The 19305-nt window shown below is 43.4% G+C and overlaps 2 protein-coding genes across 3 annotated transcripts in view; both read right to left on the bottom strand.

The window, feature by feature from the left end:
• Nucleotides 1-6442: 6442 nt before the first annotated feature.
• Nucleotides 6443-13726, bottom strand: AKAP5 (A-kinase anchoring protein 5). Of its 2 annotated transcripts, none has more exons than XM_073349861.2 (2): nt 13641-13726; nt 6443-10510 (listed from the first exon to the last, which is right to left on the bottom strand). In XM_073349861.2, the coding sequence occupies exon 2, from the start codon at nt 9875-9877 to the stop codon at nt 8384-8386; it is 1494 nt and encodes a 497-aa protein (XP_073205962.1). In that variant the 5' UTR covers nt 9878-10510; nt 13641-13726; the 3' UTR covers nt 6443-8383. The 2 variants fall into 2 exon arrangements, with proteins under 2 accessions (XP_073205962.1, XP_073205963.1); XM_073349862.2 differs by lacking the exon at nt 13641-13726 and adding an exon at nt 11958-13211.
• Nucleotides 13727-15891: 2165 nt separating this feature from the next.
• MTHFD1 (methylenetetrahydrofolate dehydrogenase, cyclohydrolase and formyltetrahydrofolate synthetase 1) overlaps nt 15892-19305 on the bottom strand; it is a 69634-nt gene continuing 66220 nt past the window's right edge. The window contains exons 27-28 of the mRNA XM_073349863.2: nt 16502-16610; nt 15892-16310 (exon numbers count right to left, since the gene is read on the bottom strand). Coding sequence (XP_073205964.1) covers nt 16521-16610 — 90 coding nt within the window. The 3' untranslated portion in view covers nt 15892-16310; nt 16502-16520. The remainder of the gene's footprint in view (nt 16311-16501; nt 16611-19305) is intronic.

A 19305-nucleotide genomic window follows, 5' to 3' on the forward strand; every position in this document is an offset into this window, starting at 1 on the left:
AGGGAGGGGGTGTAAGGCCTGCCCCCAAACACCCCTACACTTGACACCTGCATTGTGTGTGAAGCCCCTGTCCCACTCCCCAATCACAGACACTATGGTAGCCACTGGCCAGTGCAGTTATATCAACATGCTCGGCGAAGCAAGCTGTGCCAGGCATAGAGCTGGGGCAGATTGTGCCCTCTTCGCCCCCCCCAAGCAAAGGAGGAACAGCAAACCAGATTGTAAAAGCTTTTACGAGGGAACACCCGTCCAACCCTATATTTATTAACAGGTTTTTTTCCAGCAATGGTGAGATTATTAATTTTCCTTGTGTGCCTGTGATAAAGGCCCCCCTTGCTCTCACTGGCAAGTTGAGCCTAAATTCAGCAGCACACCTTGGCATGCCCTCCTCTCTGCCCTGCTCCACCAGCCCTGATTCTGGCAGCCTGTTATGGCAGGCACCCTGACTCATTGGTAGTTCTGCAGCAGCGTCAGGTCGAGTCAAGACGAGAGACTTGCATTGCATTCAGCGTGCCCTGAATAGTACAATCAATTCAGCATTTCTTGGGCTATTGATTTGGATAGTAAATTCAATGACATTTTAATTTCAGAATGTTTCTCCATCATTTCTCCTGCCTCCAACCTCTTCAGATTTCAATGCAGGATGTCGATGATGCACAGCTGCTTTAGAGAAGCTGTCAAGGGACAAGTGGCACTGAAGGCACTCAGAAAAAAGCAGGGGGCTGAGTTTTTGTAGCAACAGGGAGATGATATATCATTCCCTCTCCCTTGTGGGCAGGAATGGAGATGATCTGTAATGGTGTGTGGGGGGGTGTTTGAACATTTCACTCCCCTCCTCCCCCCACTCCTGCCACTCAGCAATATCTCCCCCTACAGATCTATCATTGCTGAGCACAGTGACGGACACACACTTCATCGAGAGCTTTCTGTACACCTATCAGCAGTGAGCATTCAAATTTTGACATTTAAATTGTCAGATTTCAAGGTTAACATTCTGAGACCCACTGTTGCCCTTAGCTAATATGCACAAAACTTCCAATGTGTGTCCACTGAGAATTCGGCACCAGGGCTAGCTCCAGAGAGGGATTTAGGCACCTAACCCAAAATTTAGATTCTTAAAGGTATGCTCAGCTGCAGCCCAAACCTGTAGGTGCCTAAACTCCCTAGGCACCCAGGTTTCCAGCCATAAAGTCCCCTAGGTGTCTCCATTTCTGCTGGTGTGCACTTACAAAACTGCTCACATCGGATGGTGCTGAGAAGCCAGGCCCCTCACTCACACATAAGCTCCAGCAGAAACCTCAACCCCTCTGCCTTGCTCAACTGCAGGGCCCAGTCCAGTAGGTATTCGCAGCATATGCCTAGAGGCCTATAGCACTCCCTTAGGATGGGGGAGAACCAGGTTCAAAGTCTTTCTCTGCCTGGCGTGGAGCAGAGACCTGAAGAGAGGTATCACCCCGTCCCAGGGAAGTGCTCTAATCACTGTGCTGTAGGGTATTTTGGGGTGGGTTTCTCTCACTCTCTGCTGTTGAAGGGGTCAGGTCCCAGTCCCTGCTCCCCTTACTATTTAATATTTCATACAAAGTGGGACATACAAATTTGAAACCGGGTCTCCCACATTTCAAGTGAACGCTCTAATCACCGGGCTCTTGTGTAGGAAGGGGATGCCAGCTGTATCACCTCTTCCTCCATTCTTAGCCAGAAAGGAAGGACCTGGCTTCGGTGTCCAACTCCAGGAGAGGGTTCATAGCTGTGAAGCAGAAATACATGCCTCCTCCCCAGCCCAGAATTAGGCACCTTTGAGAGTGGGCATAGCTGTGAACCCGCTCCTGGAGTTGGGCACCTAGGCCAGGTCCTGCTCAGCGTGCTAGCTTCTGTGAATCCCCTCCTTAGGCACCTAACTCTCCCCACATCTCAGGGAGCCCAAAGGCCTATCTTGTGGCTGAGGATTCCAGTAGGTGACAGGGGGCCTGAAGTTAGCCCTTTAATGCCTCCTTTGTGGATCTAACCCTTGGTTTAGGCTGCCTGCAAACTAAGGCTGACAGTATTGCATCTGTTTGTGTTGAGGGTTGTCTCTGCAACCGTATGGTCTAGAAATGGGCGGGGGGGGGGGGGGAGGAAGGGAGAGGAAAAGAGGAGAAGCAGGGGGGAAGTTGAATTAAAGCTTATATTCTTCAATGGGAATGGATGACTGAGCTAATTGCACAAGCCAGAATTGTGGAAAACATGCCTGCTATAAAATGTTATCTGCTCCCTCTGAAATGGCTTCCTGACAATACCAAGTGTGACTGAGCTGTCACTAATACGGGTCAACAAGGTGTCACGTTTTAAAGCCCTGTCCACACCAGAATCTGGTGTAATAGCACCAATGAAACAAAAAGCCTTAGGATACACTGGTCATGGACTGGCTTGCTGGTTTTTTCCATGCTTTTCGAGCCTAGATCAAATTCTCCTCCCTCCCCTGATTTGTACAAGTTGTGCTGTACACACCGCAGAGCTTATTTTCTCACAGATTTGCCAGGAGCGATGGCTTCTTCACCAGCAGCATCGCCATGCTGTTAACGTCTTCAGCAGCACCTCTAGAGGCCTCCTAAGAACACGGTGCTAGTTAGCTCATATAGGTGTCTGTACACTCGTGCCTGGCCAGGGCAACGAGATATGGCTGCAGCTAGAGGCCAGGATTCAGAACGGGACTGTGATGCTCAGAACTGCCCACCTTTGCTTTCACGAGCTGCATCAAACTGTCAGTGCCTTAGACACACTGCTTCCCGAGCCTACAGCTCTGCCCCACGTGACGCCTTTCTTGGAGTGGCAGGGGCAGGGCAGCAGAATGGGGCTGCCTTCTCTGCCCCAGGAGTGACAGCAGGCCCTCCCCCGCCTCCACTTCTCTTTCCCTCACCCCATGAGACAAGGGGAGTAGCACTTACCTCAGTAATCAAGCAGAGGCTGCTTAGGTGAGTGGGCCAGGCCTATCGCACTTTGCTCCTGCCACACAGTTCTTTGCTGGGATGGTGTCCACAGGTCCCCCAGAGCAGGGGGTTTTAGAGTTGCCTGGGGCAGCTCACACCTATCAGTGCTATTGCCTCAGGCTCTCTGCAGACCTCATTGCATCAGTTACTTGCTTTTATTAAAATGAAAGCTGAGATTCTGATATAATCACGTGACTCCCAGGGCTGGGGCCCTTCGCACAGGCAAACGTTTCCTATGTCTCAATCCAGGCCGCTTATGAAGCAGCACTGCTATTGTAACCAGAGAGCAGCTATTAATTTATAATTATGAATTGTCCCCAATCATCTCCCCCTAAAACTCAAAATTACTGTTATGAAAAGCCAAGAGAATCCAGCGAAAAACTAAACAAAAACAAATAAGAATCACAGTGTGAAGATGAATACAGATGATTTCAAGATGCAGTACACCCCAGCTTCCTTGACAGACACGGGTGGTCAGAAGTAATTACAATAACCTAAGGATTACATTAGCAGAGAATTGTTTCAATGAAAATATGCATTCCTTCTGTCATGGCCGGGTTTGAAACAAACAAGGGAAAACTAGAATTCCCAAATACCTGGCTAGTGTAAAACTGATGTAGCTCCTTGCTCTACTGAGAAATCTGTCCACATCTTTTCTCTAAGAAAGATTTCAGACTCATCACCTAGTTCCATGTCATTTTGCCACCTACCTTCCTGTGTCTTTTAAATCTGTCCCACCTGATAAAGCCACACAACCCTCTGAATCAGAACTAGTGAGCACAAAAGTGTAATGACAAAGTGCAATCTGGAAGTTCGTGTTAAAGAGTTATGCTATGTTACTACACTAAGTTTTATAAAAACTTATGATCATTTTGAGGAAACCATAATGGCTGGAGAATGAGTTTTTGGATCCATCAATGAGGTCCATTTTCCATTTAGCTTAAATACCACATTTTTTTTTTTCCTCCTGGATTAGGACTGTTTGATTCATTTACTTGTGTACATTTGTGAAACAGCTCTTGCACTTTCATAAAAATGATCAACAATGTCCAACTAGCTCTGTGGATTTCAGTGGGGCTACATGGATTTGTAACAGCTGGGGACCTGGCCCCACACAGTTCATTCATTTTAGTGTCCTACTGTACTTGTTGAACCATTTACCAGAAGTTTTCACAAGGATCATTTAAACTAACATGGTTGCTTTCTGCTCACTATTACCACAATACAGTTGTGCCTAGACGGTGAATTGTTCTAAAAGCTCTTTAAGTTTGTATTAATGTATTTTAATACTCTTCCTTCTTTGTTGCTTATATTAAAAAAGCTGTAAGAAAATAAAATATCGAACATGACATTGCGAAGTACCAATGGGCAACTTGTTGGACAAGAAAGATGAGTTGTCCCTGCCAAGGGTCATGCTGGAAATGTTGGGGGAGAGAAGTAGGAAGGAGTGACTAGAGGGAAGGAAAAAAAAAAAGCATTCGTTCAGACAAACGCCGGACAGAAACCACTTCCACAATTCAAAGAGGCAGCAGACCAACAGACTCCTGAATCAGAAGCAAGATGGCTGGAGAAGAAAGTAACATACGTGCTCAAAGTCAGACAGTAAGCATTAGAGGTTAACTAGCATATGGTTTCTTTTAACCACCAGTGAAAAAACACAGTCTTTTTAAAAACTTCCACAATACCTTGTATCTGCAGCTCTTGCATAGCCAGGCAATCATATGCTTATAGGTTTCATAGCCCAGTTACACCCACACAACTATAAAACAAACTTACCACTCTTTATTCAAGAGGCTAGCATTCGTTGTTAGTAATAAACTAATAACCCTTCTGTCTGGTCTTAACAGAGGGAGGCTGTGAGGCTTAATTAATTCATGTTTATAAAGTTCTATGTTCTTTGTGATGTCCTGTGATAAAAGTGCAATGAATGGAAGTGCAGAAAAATTACAAGTATTTACTATTACATACTGTAAAATACTTATGTGAAAGATGCTAAATAAAGGAAGAAGGGTGCTAGGGGTTGTTTGATCTGTAACACAAATTAATCTCATTTGCTACTGTTGTTAGGACTAAAAAAAGTCTGAAAAATATAAGAACAGTGAGCCAAACGCAGGTCTGTGTAATGGGTGCAATTCTACTGACTTCACTGGAGTTGCACCTTCTTACACCAGGACTGAACTTGACCTAGTATGTCTGAAACCCACGCAGCCTAGTGAAATTATTAGTCAAAATGAAGCCACACTAATTATATCTAACACATTAAAAATGGGTCACACTTGCTTTGACGCACAGTAATCAAAGTTAAGCCTTTGTGAAAAGGACACATTTGCTTAGATAGTCTCAAAAGTTCTAGCAATGTCTAGAAAACCTGTTTCTACTCACTGTATGGATGGATGCCTGAGTAGCTAGAAGTATTCAAATCTGGACAGGTGATCTTTATTGTAGATTAATCTTTCAATGTAAAATCACTATTTCCTGCATAGCCACCCAGTCAATCACAATGCAAGAAAACGACAGGTGTATTCATTTGTAAGGATGTGCTTGTGAGTTATGTATCCAGTTATAATGGAAGGAAAAGCTAGCTACTGTGCAAAAGGATGGCCAACACAAACCTCAACATATATCAGTAGTGAACACCTGTAGGCCCAAGGTTGGAGCACAAATGTATTTTTGTCAATCACAAGTTTCATATAATTTTCTTTTAAATATCTACACTGGCCAGTTCCTCAGCTGGTCTACATCAACATGAAAGCCACCTGAAATTGATCTCAACGGAGCTATGCTGACTCCCACCAGCTATCCCACTACGGAGTCAACTTTTATCCATTTCACAGAGCACCTGACATTCTCTTCCACAGCCTACAGACCTTCCAGAATTACACTGAGCTGCAGCTTTCTCTCCCTCCAGCAGTGATCTATCAAGACATCTAGTGCAAGTCCATTAGCTCAAACAAGCCTCTTCCTGCATTTCTGTGTTGTGCCGGAGAACGCTGGTAGAGTTCCAAAGTTGCGTAAAGTGCTGAAGAGTCATTTTTAAATTATGCCACAATATTTGCAGGGAACGGTATAAAGCACTAATTCATTAGTGTTACAGATATTGGATCAGTGATACTCTGATCCAAACTACAGTTAAGCAAATACATTCATAGAAAAGAAAGTTTAAACACTTTTTCACACCTCTTGATTTAAGACTGGCGTTCTACACATACACACAGAAGCATGCCCTGGTGTTCATTGCTCATTTTCAGAGTGTGCCATTGAGTGAGTGCTTTGCCCGGATTCTCTACCTCCAATGTTTAAAATGTGACTGAGCACTAGTTCCTAGGGAAAACTGTAGCCCTTGTATTTTAACACAGGATCCATGTACTGTCCTGGGGAGGAAAAAAAGATTCCCAAAATTGCAAATGGTCAATGCATAATTGCCAAGTGAGGTTGCTCTCTCTGCATCAGCTCAGAAATATGCACAAGAAGGCATGTTTTCAGGAGAATATGGTTGTTTATTTGTCTGCTGCACATAAATTATAGCCCCATGACCCACATTCATTCTTTTACAGATTACAATCAAAAGGCTTCTTTTTAAAGAGCTGGTAATGAACAGGGCAAATGATACACACACACTTACTGTATATATTATACAATATACAGAAAAACTCTCACAACAAAGCATTTGGTATTTTCTGTCAATGACAAACCTGTTTCAGGATTCACCTATGGCAGGTGTTTAAGGGCTTGATCTGAAGTTTTTCTGACTACTTCAATGGGAGCAGGATTGGGCCATTCCAGCTCAAAGCAGCAGTACCCAGCAGTTAAGAACATAAGAACGGCCCTACTGGGTCAGATCAAGGTCCATCTAGTCCAGTATCCTGTCTTCTGACAGTGGCCAGTGCCAGGTGCCCCAGAGGGAATGAATAGAACAGGTATCAAGTGATCCATCCCGTCGCTCATTCCCAGCTTCTGGCAAACAGAGGCTAGGGACACCATTCCTGCCCATCCTGGCTAATAGCCGTTGAGGGACCTATCCTCCATGAATTTATCCAGTTCTTTTTTGAACAGTTATGGTCTTGGCCTTCACAACATCCTCTGGCAAGGAGCTCCACAGGTTGTTGTGTGAAGAAATATTTCCTTTTATTTGTTTTAAACCTGCTGCCTATTAATTTCATTTGGTGACCCCTAGTTCTCGTGTTATGAGAAGGAGTAAACAACACTTCCCTGTCTACTTTCTCTATACCAGTCATGATTTTATAGTTCAGAATACAATGCCAATGATAGTGTATTCAAATGAAACTGCAAGGAGAAATTAAGTGGCCTAATGCAGTTACACACAGATGGGATGGATTTGTTTGCCCAAGTTCGGAAGAGCTATGAAGCTGGGGGGGAACCCTAAGACTTATTAAAAAAAAATGCTGGCTGCAGTCAAGGGCATTAGCAGTAATTAAACAAAAAATGCTCAAGTTCAAACAGACTGATTGGAGACCACTGCAACTGCGGGAACTATTTTAACCCTGAGGCAATACTGTACCACTAATGCACTAGCAGCTCACTCCTATTTATATTACACACTACATAGTAAAAATGTGCTAAAGCAACGGGCAGGCCTCAGCACTCCGACATTATAAAAACAAAGGAAGGCATCAGAAGAGAGTATCAGTAACTTGCTCACTTAGGCCCAAACCTGCACTACTGATGTAACTGGAAGTTTTACCATGGACTTCAATGGCACCATTTTTTGGCAACACCATGCCCGTGGGTCAGAGTGCATGACTGCAATGCATCTGAGACGCGCAAGACATTCTGGGCAGTGGAACAGGCTAAATTACATGATGCACTCTATATACCTGCCTCACTTTATACAATAATAGTATTGACATGTCAGTTGAGATTGCAGTATTTTTTAAAAGAGCATCCTGAGACACTGACCCAATCCTGCAAGGTTCTGAACATGCTCAACTTGCACTGAAGTCAATGTGCCCAATCTTGTCGGCATTGAAATCAATGGCAAAACTCCAACTGATTACGCTGAGTACAGGCCCAACATAGTTGAGAGTTCTCAACAACCCATAATAAATAAAATATAAACAATAGGAAAAAATCTAAAATATATAGTGACATAATAGAGCCCCCAAACTGCGAAAGAGACAAATTGAAATACAGCCACTAAAACAACTTACCTTTTCCACAGCTATCAACAATCACAATGTTTTAAAGCCCAATCTCATGAGCCTGTCAACACTTTGCAGGACTGAGTCCTTATTCTTGGATCCATTTTACATATACACAATGGCCTATCCAGCATGCAGAAATACACTACACACAGACCGCAAATACCTAAGGAGTTAAGACTTTCTAGCCTTTCATCTTGGTGCTAAACAATTTTAAATTGCTGCTGAGTCAGACTATATTTTGGGGCATTCTTGTCATTACAGAACACTGTTATGTTTACTATGGTCCAAAGCCATTTCATTAACCAGCTGTTCTACAGATGACTGAATCGCTGCCTTAACAAGGGAAGCAGCAGTTTCTATCAGAAGCAATTCATACTGTTCTGAAGTTCCGTGTTCCTGATCACTAAGACCATTGGGTGACTGAGCAGGAGAACTGACTTTAGCCTCCCTCCTGGGGCCACTGCCTGCTACTACGGCCTCTTTGCGATTAGAAAGTTTACTGAAATTGAGGTTCCCACTTATTTTTTTATTCACCTTTTGCTTATGTTCACATGAAATTGAGGACAGTTTGCAGTCCTGGTTCGACTCCTCTTCATCAGGCTCATCATCTGCTTCAGTAATTGTAATCACAATGCTCACTCCACTGGCATCCTTGTTTTCTTCTAATTTCAATTGTTCATTTAAACAGCTCTGCACACTTACTGCATCATCTTTAAATGCCGATTGATTGAAACTCATTATTCTCTCTCTCGATTTACAGTCTTCACTAGCATTTATGTTCCTTCCAGACTCTCTACATTCAAGCCCTGTGTCATGGATGTAATTTATTTCTTGTACCTCTGTGGCTTCAGCTACTCTATCTGGCAGGTCCTTAGAAACATTAGCGCTAAGGGTGGTATTGAGATCAACTCCCTGGTTTGCTACAAGTGTATGTTCAGGAGTTTCATGTAGGCTCTTCTGGTGTAGCTCTTCCTGGAGCATTATAGCAACTGCCTCTGAATTTGCTATTTCAGACTGAACGATGCACTGTGTGTGTTGATCAATGTCTGGTCTGGACTCTACCAAAAGTGCATTCTTCCCAGTGGAATTAAGTGAGTTCCTGTCACTTTTTTCAGATGCTTGGCTGAAGGATTGATCCATGCTAGATTTGACTGTTATTGTCAAATTCTCTGGTTCACTGTTAGCTTTATTCAAAATGCCCATCAGTTCATTTGCTTTAACACTGCAATCTGATTCTTCTGTTATTTCAGAATGGCTGGGTTTTTTCTTGCCTCTTGAGAACCGTATACAGGGAATTTTAAGCCCAGAACTAACCTGATTCTTTGGAAAACTTTGCAAGCCAGGATCCTCAGCATTTATCTCCAGTTGCACTTGAGAATCAGAGTGTGTCTGCTTCCTTGAAGATTTTGACCTTCTCTTAGGTGTCACTAGACGTTTTATAGTTGTCCAGGTTCCCCTTGATGACTGAGATTGGTTGGAAACTTCCCCTTCTCCAGGGGCTGCACTGATGGATTGGCTTGTATGTTTCAAGGTTACAGAGTCTTCTTCACAGACACCTTTCATCTCCAATGCCTTCTTACATGGCTTCTTTCTTTTCTTAAAGCAAAACATTGTGAGTTTTTCTGCCTGTTCTTCAGTTGAAGAGCACAGTTTTGCTGCACTAGGATTTTCTGATTGTGCTGTGTTTTCCATTTGAATTTCTTTAGCTGCCTTCTCCATATTTGTGGTCCTGCCTTCTAATTTCTTCATATATTTTTCTTTTCTATTAACCCATCAGATAAATTAATTGCAGGTAAGCTCAGAGTGCAGTTCTTTGAAATTTCATCCAAAAAACATGAAATTACTTTTGTGAACTGACGAGGTGTTATGCAAAGAAATGTTCTGATGGACTTGTTACACTACATTTATATTTCCACTATGATTTTTTTTCTTACCTGTCCTGAGAGAAAGACTGACTGGATAGATTATCACACACTTTACTGCAGTTTATCAAATAGGCTCACTTTCATCTCTGGGATGGCCAACCTGAAACACTACTTGATACGAGGATATTATTTCAGCAACAGTTGGACTTTTTTTAAATGGATGTTAAATCAGATCAAGAATTGACCGTTTTCATTTTATGATGGGCATCAATCAACAACTACTACTTGCTAATATGTTCATTATTTCACATTCTTTGAGCAATTGTATTGAAGTGATATTAAAAAAAAAAAAAAAAGATACACCAAGCGGCCTTATTTTGCCTCCAGTGATAGGGTCAGCTGTTTTTCCTCTTTCCTTCTTTGCATTTCATTTGCTTTCAATTCATATTGCAAGGTTTGCCATTTATGTTGAAAAATATGGCATAGGCTTTCATCTCTCGAATTGCTTCATATGTATCTGCAACAAAACAAACAAATGATGAAAAACGTCATAAAAATGGATATACAATTTGTGTTTATAAGAACTGGGTAATTTTTCAATTTCTAAAATTCCGTGCTCTGTGTCCTGATATACGTGTGCGCGCGCGCTATTCTATGCTCAAATACACCCTTGTAATTAATGGGAGCTGTGTTTCAATATATGAAGGCAAAATGGGGTTTCAAGAGTGCCACTCTAGTTACACAGGAGAACTACCACACGAATCTTGCATATATATGAATTTTTATGTGGGTAGAAAGGGAAGTTTATTTTTATATTTTACTTGTTAGGAAAATGTTTTTCCCATGAGAAACCCTTTCCCCTACTGACCCATACACACTCATAATTCCCCCAAGGGAAATTCTGAATTGAGATATCAGATGTTTTTATTCTTAATGCATAAGATGATCATATGCAGCTCCATAAAATATAAAATGGAGGGTTTGAGAGTTATAAAAGAGAAGCTTCCTTCATACAGTTTGGTTTATTTACAGTGTGTGCAAGCGTTCCATGGCAACCCCACTTTCACAGAACACATGTTCATCATAAAATGTATGTAACCCTTCCGAACATTCCTGAATATAAAGATACAAATACACATTATACCACACTGACATACTTCTCAGTGAGTACATGGGATCCTCTCTCCTTGGATAACTCTGGGAAATTCTTTTTTGAAAAATATTTTCTTTTGTGTCCTACTTTTTAAAAAACACTATTGTATGTATGTTTTAAAAAACTAAACTTCTAAATGCAGTAATTTACTTATCTAGTATGCATCCGATGAAGTGAGCTGTAGCTCACGAAAGCTTATGCTCAAATTAATTGGTTAGTCTCTAAGGTGCCACAAGTACTCCTTTTCTTTTTATGAATAAGGACTAACACAGCTGTTACTCTGAAACTTATCTAACATTATTTGCTGTGGCTTAGGGATGCAACAACATATAAAAATACAAGCAAAGCAATGCACCGATATTTTATTTGATTATGAATTCAAGTCACTGACATGCAATCAATTTGTATATGGGCAAAAAATAATGTTTTGCCACAATTATTTGTCAATCTTTGCTTTCCCCTAAACCTTACTCTTGAGACCACATGTGCTATGGAGACTATCTGCAATCCAGAATATGGAATCTGTAAACTGACACAAACACTGATTTTGGAAAGGAGACCCAGACCAGCATTCCTTAATCATCATTAGTTTCCCCCTGTATCGACATTACTGTATTTCTGGCTGGAAAGACAAGGAAATGGATCTGTCTGAAGAAAACAGCCAAGAGAAGATTAGGTGTCTTCTCCAGTCTCATTCTCTTTTTTTATTTTTTAAAGCAGGATGCCCTGGGATCACTTCATGACATTGCTCACATCATTGTGCAATTCTAGATCAAATGACACAGTAAGCATTACATCTCAGTGCTTTCACCTCTTGTACACTCCATGTGCCTGGCAATTTATTTCTTGAATGGCAGAAAAAATGGATGCTGATTATTAGCAATCTTCAGGCTAGTGGAGTCTGAAATTGCACAGAATGAGAATTACAATGTGCTTAGTACCTTACTGAATTGAAGCCTTAATCAATAACCCCTTTTCTGAATAAATCTTTCTCAGTTAATTTTTTTTAAATAGAAAATAAAGGAAATAGAAATGTTCAAATTACAGAAAAAGCCTTAGGATATCCATACCAGCCAACAGACCCAGGCACCCACAATATAAACACCTTTGATTTAATGCAGGTTTCTTTATATGGTCTCCAAATCTCTGGAGGTTTCCTAAGCTATAGTATTTGCAATGGAAATGGAAACATTTCTGATAGTTTGCAAACACACTGTTTCCCAACAAATAGGTTCACCTTACATAAGACTGATGTTATGGCCAAAATTTTCAACAGTGTTGCTAAAAGTTCAGCTCCTTCATCATTATTCAGACAACTAACCAGGTGGGTTGACTTTCAAAGGTGCTGAACACTCCCAGCTCCCATTGTGACTAATAGCTGTTGTGGGTGCTCAGCACCTCTGAAAATCATGTCATTTATTTCAGAATCCTAAATATGGATTTATTTCTCTAACTTTCGGCCCAGTGTTTGAAAACGTTGGCCTTTGTCTTTATGATGCTATGGCACTCACCAAATCTTCAGCCAAAACTTGCATCAACTGTGATGTGTTACCCTGCCATACACAGACAGGGAAAGTCTTTCTAGGGAGCGACTGATAATGAAAAGCCTAGATTCCAGCACACTAATGCAAAAGATCCATTCGTAATAATTCGCTACATAGAGCGAGCAGGAAATGACAGAGATTGAAAACTTTTGCCTGTAAAGAGATCTATCAGCTCCCTTGTGGAAAGGAAGAGAGGCTGCCGCAACACAAGTCACCTGTCTCCTTCGTGTGCCAGCCACCGTAATGAAAAATGAAGCTAGAGGCAAAGAAATAGATGGGGGGGCGGGGGGGAAGAGAAGAAACATTCTCCCTCCGATTTTCCGTGTGAACAGTTCCATCATCCGGAGCCGGGGTCTGAAGCGCAACAGGGCTGGCTCGGCAGCAGAGGAGCTGAGCCCCAGTGAATCCTCTCCGGCTTGCCCCATTTTCAGTCTTCTCCCTTTGTGCCGGTTGCCTTCAGGCTTGGCAGGGGGCTGAGCCGGGAAGCGATGTGCCCCTCGAGGCGCTCTCACCCTCTCCCTCCCCTAGTGGCACACCCCCCACCCTCCCCGGGGTGCTCCAGGGAGGCTCACAACTCCTCCAGACCAAGGGAGGGCTGCAAAGGTCCGAGGAGGGCGGCTGCCCCTCAGCTCCCCGGCGGCCAGCGCTGTCCCCTCCCCGTGCCCAGGACTAGCCAGCTCCCCGGACGCGGAGCACAGAGCGACCCTCTCTGCACAGCGGCAGGCGGCTCCGCGCGGAGCCGGGGGCGCTGCACGAACGCAGCCCAGCGCCGCCCAGCTTTGCTCCCCGCAGCCCCACGGCAAAACCCGCTCCAGCCCCAGGGCCCCGCGCCCGCAGCTCGGGCTGACGCTGCCCCGCTCCGCCCACGTGGCGTGCAAGGGGCACGGTGCCGGGCGGCTCCCTGACCCACGCAGGCCAGCGGACCCGCCCCAGCCCACGCCCGCTCTCACCTGGCGCCCACGGCCCGCCGGAGAGCGGCGCCCGCAGCCCGCTCCGCCCGCTGCTGCTGCTGCCAGTGCCGCCGCCGCGGGGACCCGCCCAGCCGCCGCCGCCGCCGCGCGGGGGCAGGGAGCCCGGCCCGCCCGCCCCGGGGCAGGGGACGCGCCCCGCTCGAGCCACGCCCCCGGCTCCCGCGGCCCGGCGGGGAGGCGCAGAGCCGGCGCGCACGGGGGCTGCGGGCAGGGCGTGGCCGCGGCGGGAGAAGCAAAGGGGGCGCTGCGGGCGGACGAGCGCTGCGGCGGCTGCCCGGAGACGCACCGTGCGGCGCCCCCGCCGAGCCCCGCAGCGCCCAGCACCTCCGGCCCGGCAGGCACCTGCCTGTGCAACCTGCCCCCCGCCGGAGGCCGGCTCGCCCCTCGCGCCCAGCCTGGGCTGCACCGCGCCGTGCACAGCCTTGGCAGGACAGCAACACCAGCCCGAAGTTTGTTAGTCTCTAAGGTGCCACAAGGACTCCTGGTTGTTTAGCTTCAGATCCACAGATGCTCTATGGAGAATGAACGCCTCTATGATCTGTCCCGAGATTAATGACACTCTCGTCAGGTTTGCTTTCAGCCAGTCCTTGGCCAAGAGGGACAAAGCCCGTGTTTAGTTTTTAAAGCAAGGTTGTACAAAAGAAGTGGAAGGGTAGGTGGGGGCTAGGAGAGGAAAGACAAGACAGGCTGAAGGAACAAGATAAAGTTAGTAGAATGGAAGACTGCAAGAGGGAGATGCCATAAGAAGTGCAGCCATGAGATGAAACAAGTATTAAATGTAGCAGCTGACACAAGTTAATTAGCCTCTAGCTCTGTCTATTCTGGCATCCTGGCTCCAGAACTGGCCTGTCCAGGATGCCTTAGATGAAGAAGCTCCTAGGGTGCCTAGCCACATGCACTATTAAATATGGGGAGAAAATCCTTCCTGACCCTATGCAAGTGGTCTGGTTTATGTTCTGAAGATTAGTTGTTCTCGTTGGAATGATATTATATAAAAGAAAATTTAAATGCATCTAGGGATTTTATGACAACTTAAGTTACTCTAACTTCACTCTTGTGACAGCCATGTAATTGTTACATAATTATTCTCCTTGCTAGCTTACTATATATAGTGTATGTGTATTACAGATCAGCTCATGTACTGGTTGGTGCATACACCTACATCAACTTTTCTTCCAGTCAGAGCAATTTTTTAACATATGCTAGGTCCAGATCTAACACAAGCATATGGGCCTTGCAGTTTTATGTGGAAAGAATTATCCAAAAATATTTAGCTGCTTGCATAGGCAAGTTATTTTAGGCAACTGACACAAAGAACTTGTGGTCTCACTTCAGATCTTTTATAGTCAGAGTACATCCAAACCCACTGAATAATTCAGGTAATTTATTTTCCTACAGATGATATGCAGTACCCCAGAAAGGAAACTGGATTAAATTTATACAGTGGTGCACTGCAGGCTCAACAGTATTACTGCAATAATCACTTTTACTTGTCAATACTGGGACTGCTGCCATGTACGATCCCGAAATTCATCATAAAAATAACTTCTATTTCATTAATCTCCATGCATATCTTAAAACCCAGGGAACTCTTGAAGGATTTTAGCAATTTAGTGGTGTTAATTAGAAGTCTGGCAGTAACTACATTTTCACGTTATGAAGTGATTTTTTGGCCTATTGTGACAAACCTTGTTACAGACCATTTCATTCAGTGCTAGGGCTGTCTTTTCTCACCAAAAAGGGGATTTCAACAAAAGTTGTTACATCATTTACAAATCTCATCCTTGCTCATCAGCCATCTATTGAAAACCATGTATGGAACAGCTTCCCGTCCCCAGCCACAGCATGGTGATCCAGTCTCCAAAAAGGCAAAAGTCTATATGCTCCACTGCCATTAACAATTTAGTAGGTAACAGAAACACAGATTGCAGGGCTTTCTTAAGACTGGATAGAGTGCAGGTGCCCACAAGAAAAATTCAAAGCAGAAACTAACGGTCAGAAACTTTAGGGTAGGAACAGAAGCAAAGGGATTCTTCCCTACTACCTACTTTTCATTGAATTAGTGTAGTCTGATGGCACATTTTCTCTTTTAATGCTAGCAATAGATTATAGAGTTAAGTGCAATAGGAAGATACAGTGCTCAGACTTTAAGGGATAAGGTGTATCTGTGCTCTAAAACACATTTAAAAACAACCAGTTAAGCCCTGGGTTGTTGTAAACACTGTACCAATTGAGAAACTGCAATTTTATTGTTATATTTTAATAAGTAAAAATCACAGAGCTTGAAAGAGGGTATTAAAAACAAGTTTTGTATTTTGCTCCATCTGCAATTATGAAGGGCAAAAGCAATGACCTCCTGAGGTCCCTTCCAACTCTGATATTCTATGATTCTATGAAGGCAATATCATTGAAAAACATCAGTGTATAAGATTTACAAGTTCTTATGCTCACTGAACTAAAAGTTAGCCTGAAATAAAATTTTTTTAAAATTTATTCAAATTAAAAAAATAAATGCATGCATTTCATTCGTTTCCAAATGCTCCTTTCTCCCAGTCACTTCATGTATTTCATTTTCTCAGCCATATCTTATTTTGTCTTAAATCCGGGGATAACTGAGTTTGCATTACTCATCAAGTAAGCTTCAGGTAGCTAGAAAGAAAAATGAAAACTTAATTACTAATATATATGTATATCTATACATCTAGCATATCAAAGGCAACTTTTAGGAGGAATTACAACCAAATGCCATTGGAAACATATGGCTTCATAGTTAGATGTGAGTAAATCCCTTAACTCAACCCAAAGATTTGCAAGGCTTCTAGCCTAAGTAAGAGACTTACCTTTGGTTAACATTTCTTTTCAGAATAGCCCATTCACCTGTTCTGAGACTGGATCCAAGTCAATATCATAGAAACAGGGCCGAGTAGGAAGTCCTGGCATAGTACTCATCTAGCAGACAGAAGGAAAAGTGTATTAGTGGAGAGAGCCTGGGACTGGGAGTTATGAGGGCTTGGTTCTGTTTCTGGCTCTTCCATTGACTCAAGTGTGACTTTGTACAAATGATTTAGCCCAAGATTTGGCAAAGCACTTAAGCATGTGCTGAAATTTAAGCATGTGCGTAGTTCCACCGATTTCAATGGAACTACTCATATGCTTTAATTAAGCTTTGCTGGACAAGGGAATAACTGTACCATGGTCTCCCTGTTTGTAAGATGGGGTGGGGATCTCAATACCTCACAGAAGCGTTTTGAGGCGTTCATGTATGTCTGCATGTCGAGCTGGATATGTAAATTCTAGCTTGAGGTGACACAGCTGCACTAGCTCTGATGGAGCAAGCGGGCTAAAAAAATAGAGTACAGGCGAGTCTCATCTTACGCTGGGGTTACATTCCGCAGGCAGCGCGTAAAGCGAAAATCGCGTATAGTCAAAATTACATTGAGTGCAATGGCGGGCAGAATCGCCTGCACTACAGGTACAGTATTTAAATTGTTATTTTTCTTTTTTTTGTTTTTGCCGACCGCGCAAAGCTGAATTTGCGCATGTTAAATGCGTGTAAGATGAGACTCGCCTGTACAGCATGATGGTGTGAGGGGCTAGTCACCGTGAGCACATACCTGTCCAAGACGTACTCAGCACGACTAGCCTCTCTCGCTGCTGTGGCTACATTCTATTTTTAGCACACGAGCTCTGATCACGCTAGCATGGTGATGTCTCCTCAAGCTGGAAGTTACACCTTTAGCTCACAGTGTAGATACACATAATAAACATGTCAGAAGTGCTCTGAGAGCCAAGGATTGAAGGCATTACCTACATGCCCAGTACTGACTTGGAAAAGAGATGGATTTTAAGACAGACGCTGGGCTTGCACTGAGGAGGGGAGGGGCAACTCATTTCCACTGGATGGAACAGCCAGTCACATTAAACTGTATGGAAGTTCTGAGAGCTGTTTTAAGTCAGGACAGTGGTGCACTGGCCAAACAGAGTGCAGAAGCTTGCACTACACCTGCCTATGCAAGCCAATGCCATCGCTTGTTCAGTTGTCAAGCGCCAACATTCACAAATCCATAGAGTTTAAGGCCAGAAGGGGCCATTAGATCATCTAACCTGACAGCTGTAGAACCTCACCCAGTTATCCCTGTTCTGAGCCCAATAACTTGCGTTTGACTAAAGCGTATCATCCAGAAAGGCAGCCTGTCTTGACTTAGAGACCTCAAGAGATGGAGAATCCACCACTCCCTTTGGTAGTGGTTAATAGTCATCACTATTCAAAATCTGTGCCTCCTTTTTAATTTGGCTGCCAAAGACAGACAGACTCAATCATTGGTTCTTATTACACCATACTCTGCTAGGTTAAAGAGCTCTTTCATGGGAATTAAAAACTGAGTACTTGTGCACTGTAATCATGTTACTGCTCAATCTCATTTTTGCTAAACCAAACAGACTTAGCTGTTTAAATCTTTCTCTGTTTGGTGTTTTCTCCAGCCCTCAAGTAATTTTTGTGGCTCTTCTTTACGCCGTCTCCAATCTTTTTAAAGAATTATCAGAACTGTACGTACTATTCCAGTATCAGTCACACCAATGCCATATACAAAGGTAAATCACCTCCCGACTTATACTCACTCTTCCTCCTTTTATACATTCAAAGATAGCATTCGGTCGTTTTGCCACAGCACTGCCCTGGGAGTTAACATTGAGTTGTTTGGCCACTACGGCCCATAAATCCTTTCCAGAGAGCCCCTGCTTTCTAGGATACAGCCCTCCATGCTGTAGGTATGGCCTGCATTCCTTGTTCCTCTACATATTACATTTCACTTGGCTGTATTAAAACATTCTGTTTAAAGTGAGCCAAGGTTACCAAGTGATATAGACCACTCTGTATGACTGCCTGTCCTCACCATTATTTACTTTTTTGCCACTATTTGTGTCATCTGCAAATTATCAGCAGTGATTTTATACTTACTTCCAGATCACTGATTCAAATGTTGAACAGTGTTGGACCTAGAACTCATCCCTATGGGAACCCATTAGAAACACCCCCATTTGAGAAGGATTCCTCATTGATGGCTGCTTTTCGAGATTGATCAGTCACCCCATTCTTATTCCATTTAATGTGTGCTTTACTGATATTGCATAGTGTTATTTTTTTAAATCAAAATGTCACGCAGTACTAAGTAAAACACTTTACAAATGTCTAGGTATATCACATTGATACAGTTGTCTTTGATTGATAAGCTTGTAATCTCAAGTAAACACCTCTTGTAAAGGAAAAACAGAAAATTGTTGAGCATAAAGTTAATCACAGTATTAAAAAATAAATTACACTGTACCCTGAACACAACAGAACTACAAAACCTGTACATCTCCATAGCAAACCATTTTCTCCATCACATGGATCAGCACAGAAAGATAGGAAAGCATGCAGGATACCAGCTGCAATTATTTCTAATCTGTGCTTCCTAATGTCATAGATCTCATTGGCTTTAAATGATACCACACACTTGTCCACGTACATTGTACTTTGCAGGCAGGCTGGATGAAAAGATGGCTCTGAATTAATGGGGTGGGGGCGGGGAGGAGAGAGAGAGAGAGTGTGAGTGAATGTGTGTGTGTGTGAGAGAGACATTAATTGCTCTGTTTCTTCCTT

Source organism: Lepidochelys kempii, chromosome 6 (genome assembly GCF_965140285.1).
Source record: "Lepidochelys kempii isolate rLepKem1 chromosome 6, rLepKem1.hap1, whole genome shotgun sequence".
In the NCBI taxonomy this organism is placed as follows: domain Eukaryota; kingdom Metazoa; phylum Chordata; order Testudines; family Cheloniidae; genus Lepidochelys; species Lepidochelys kempii.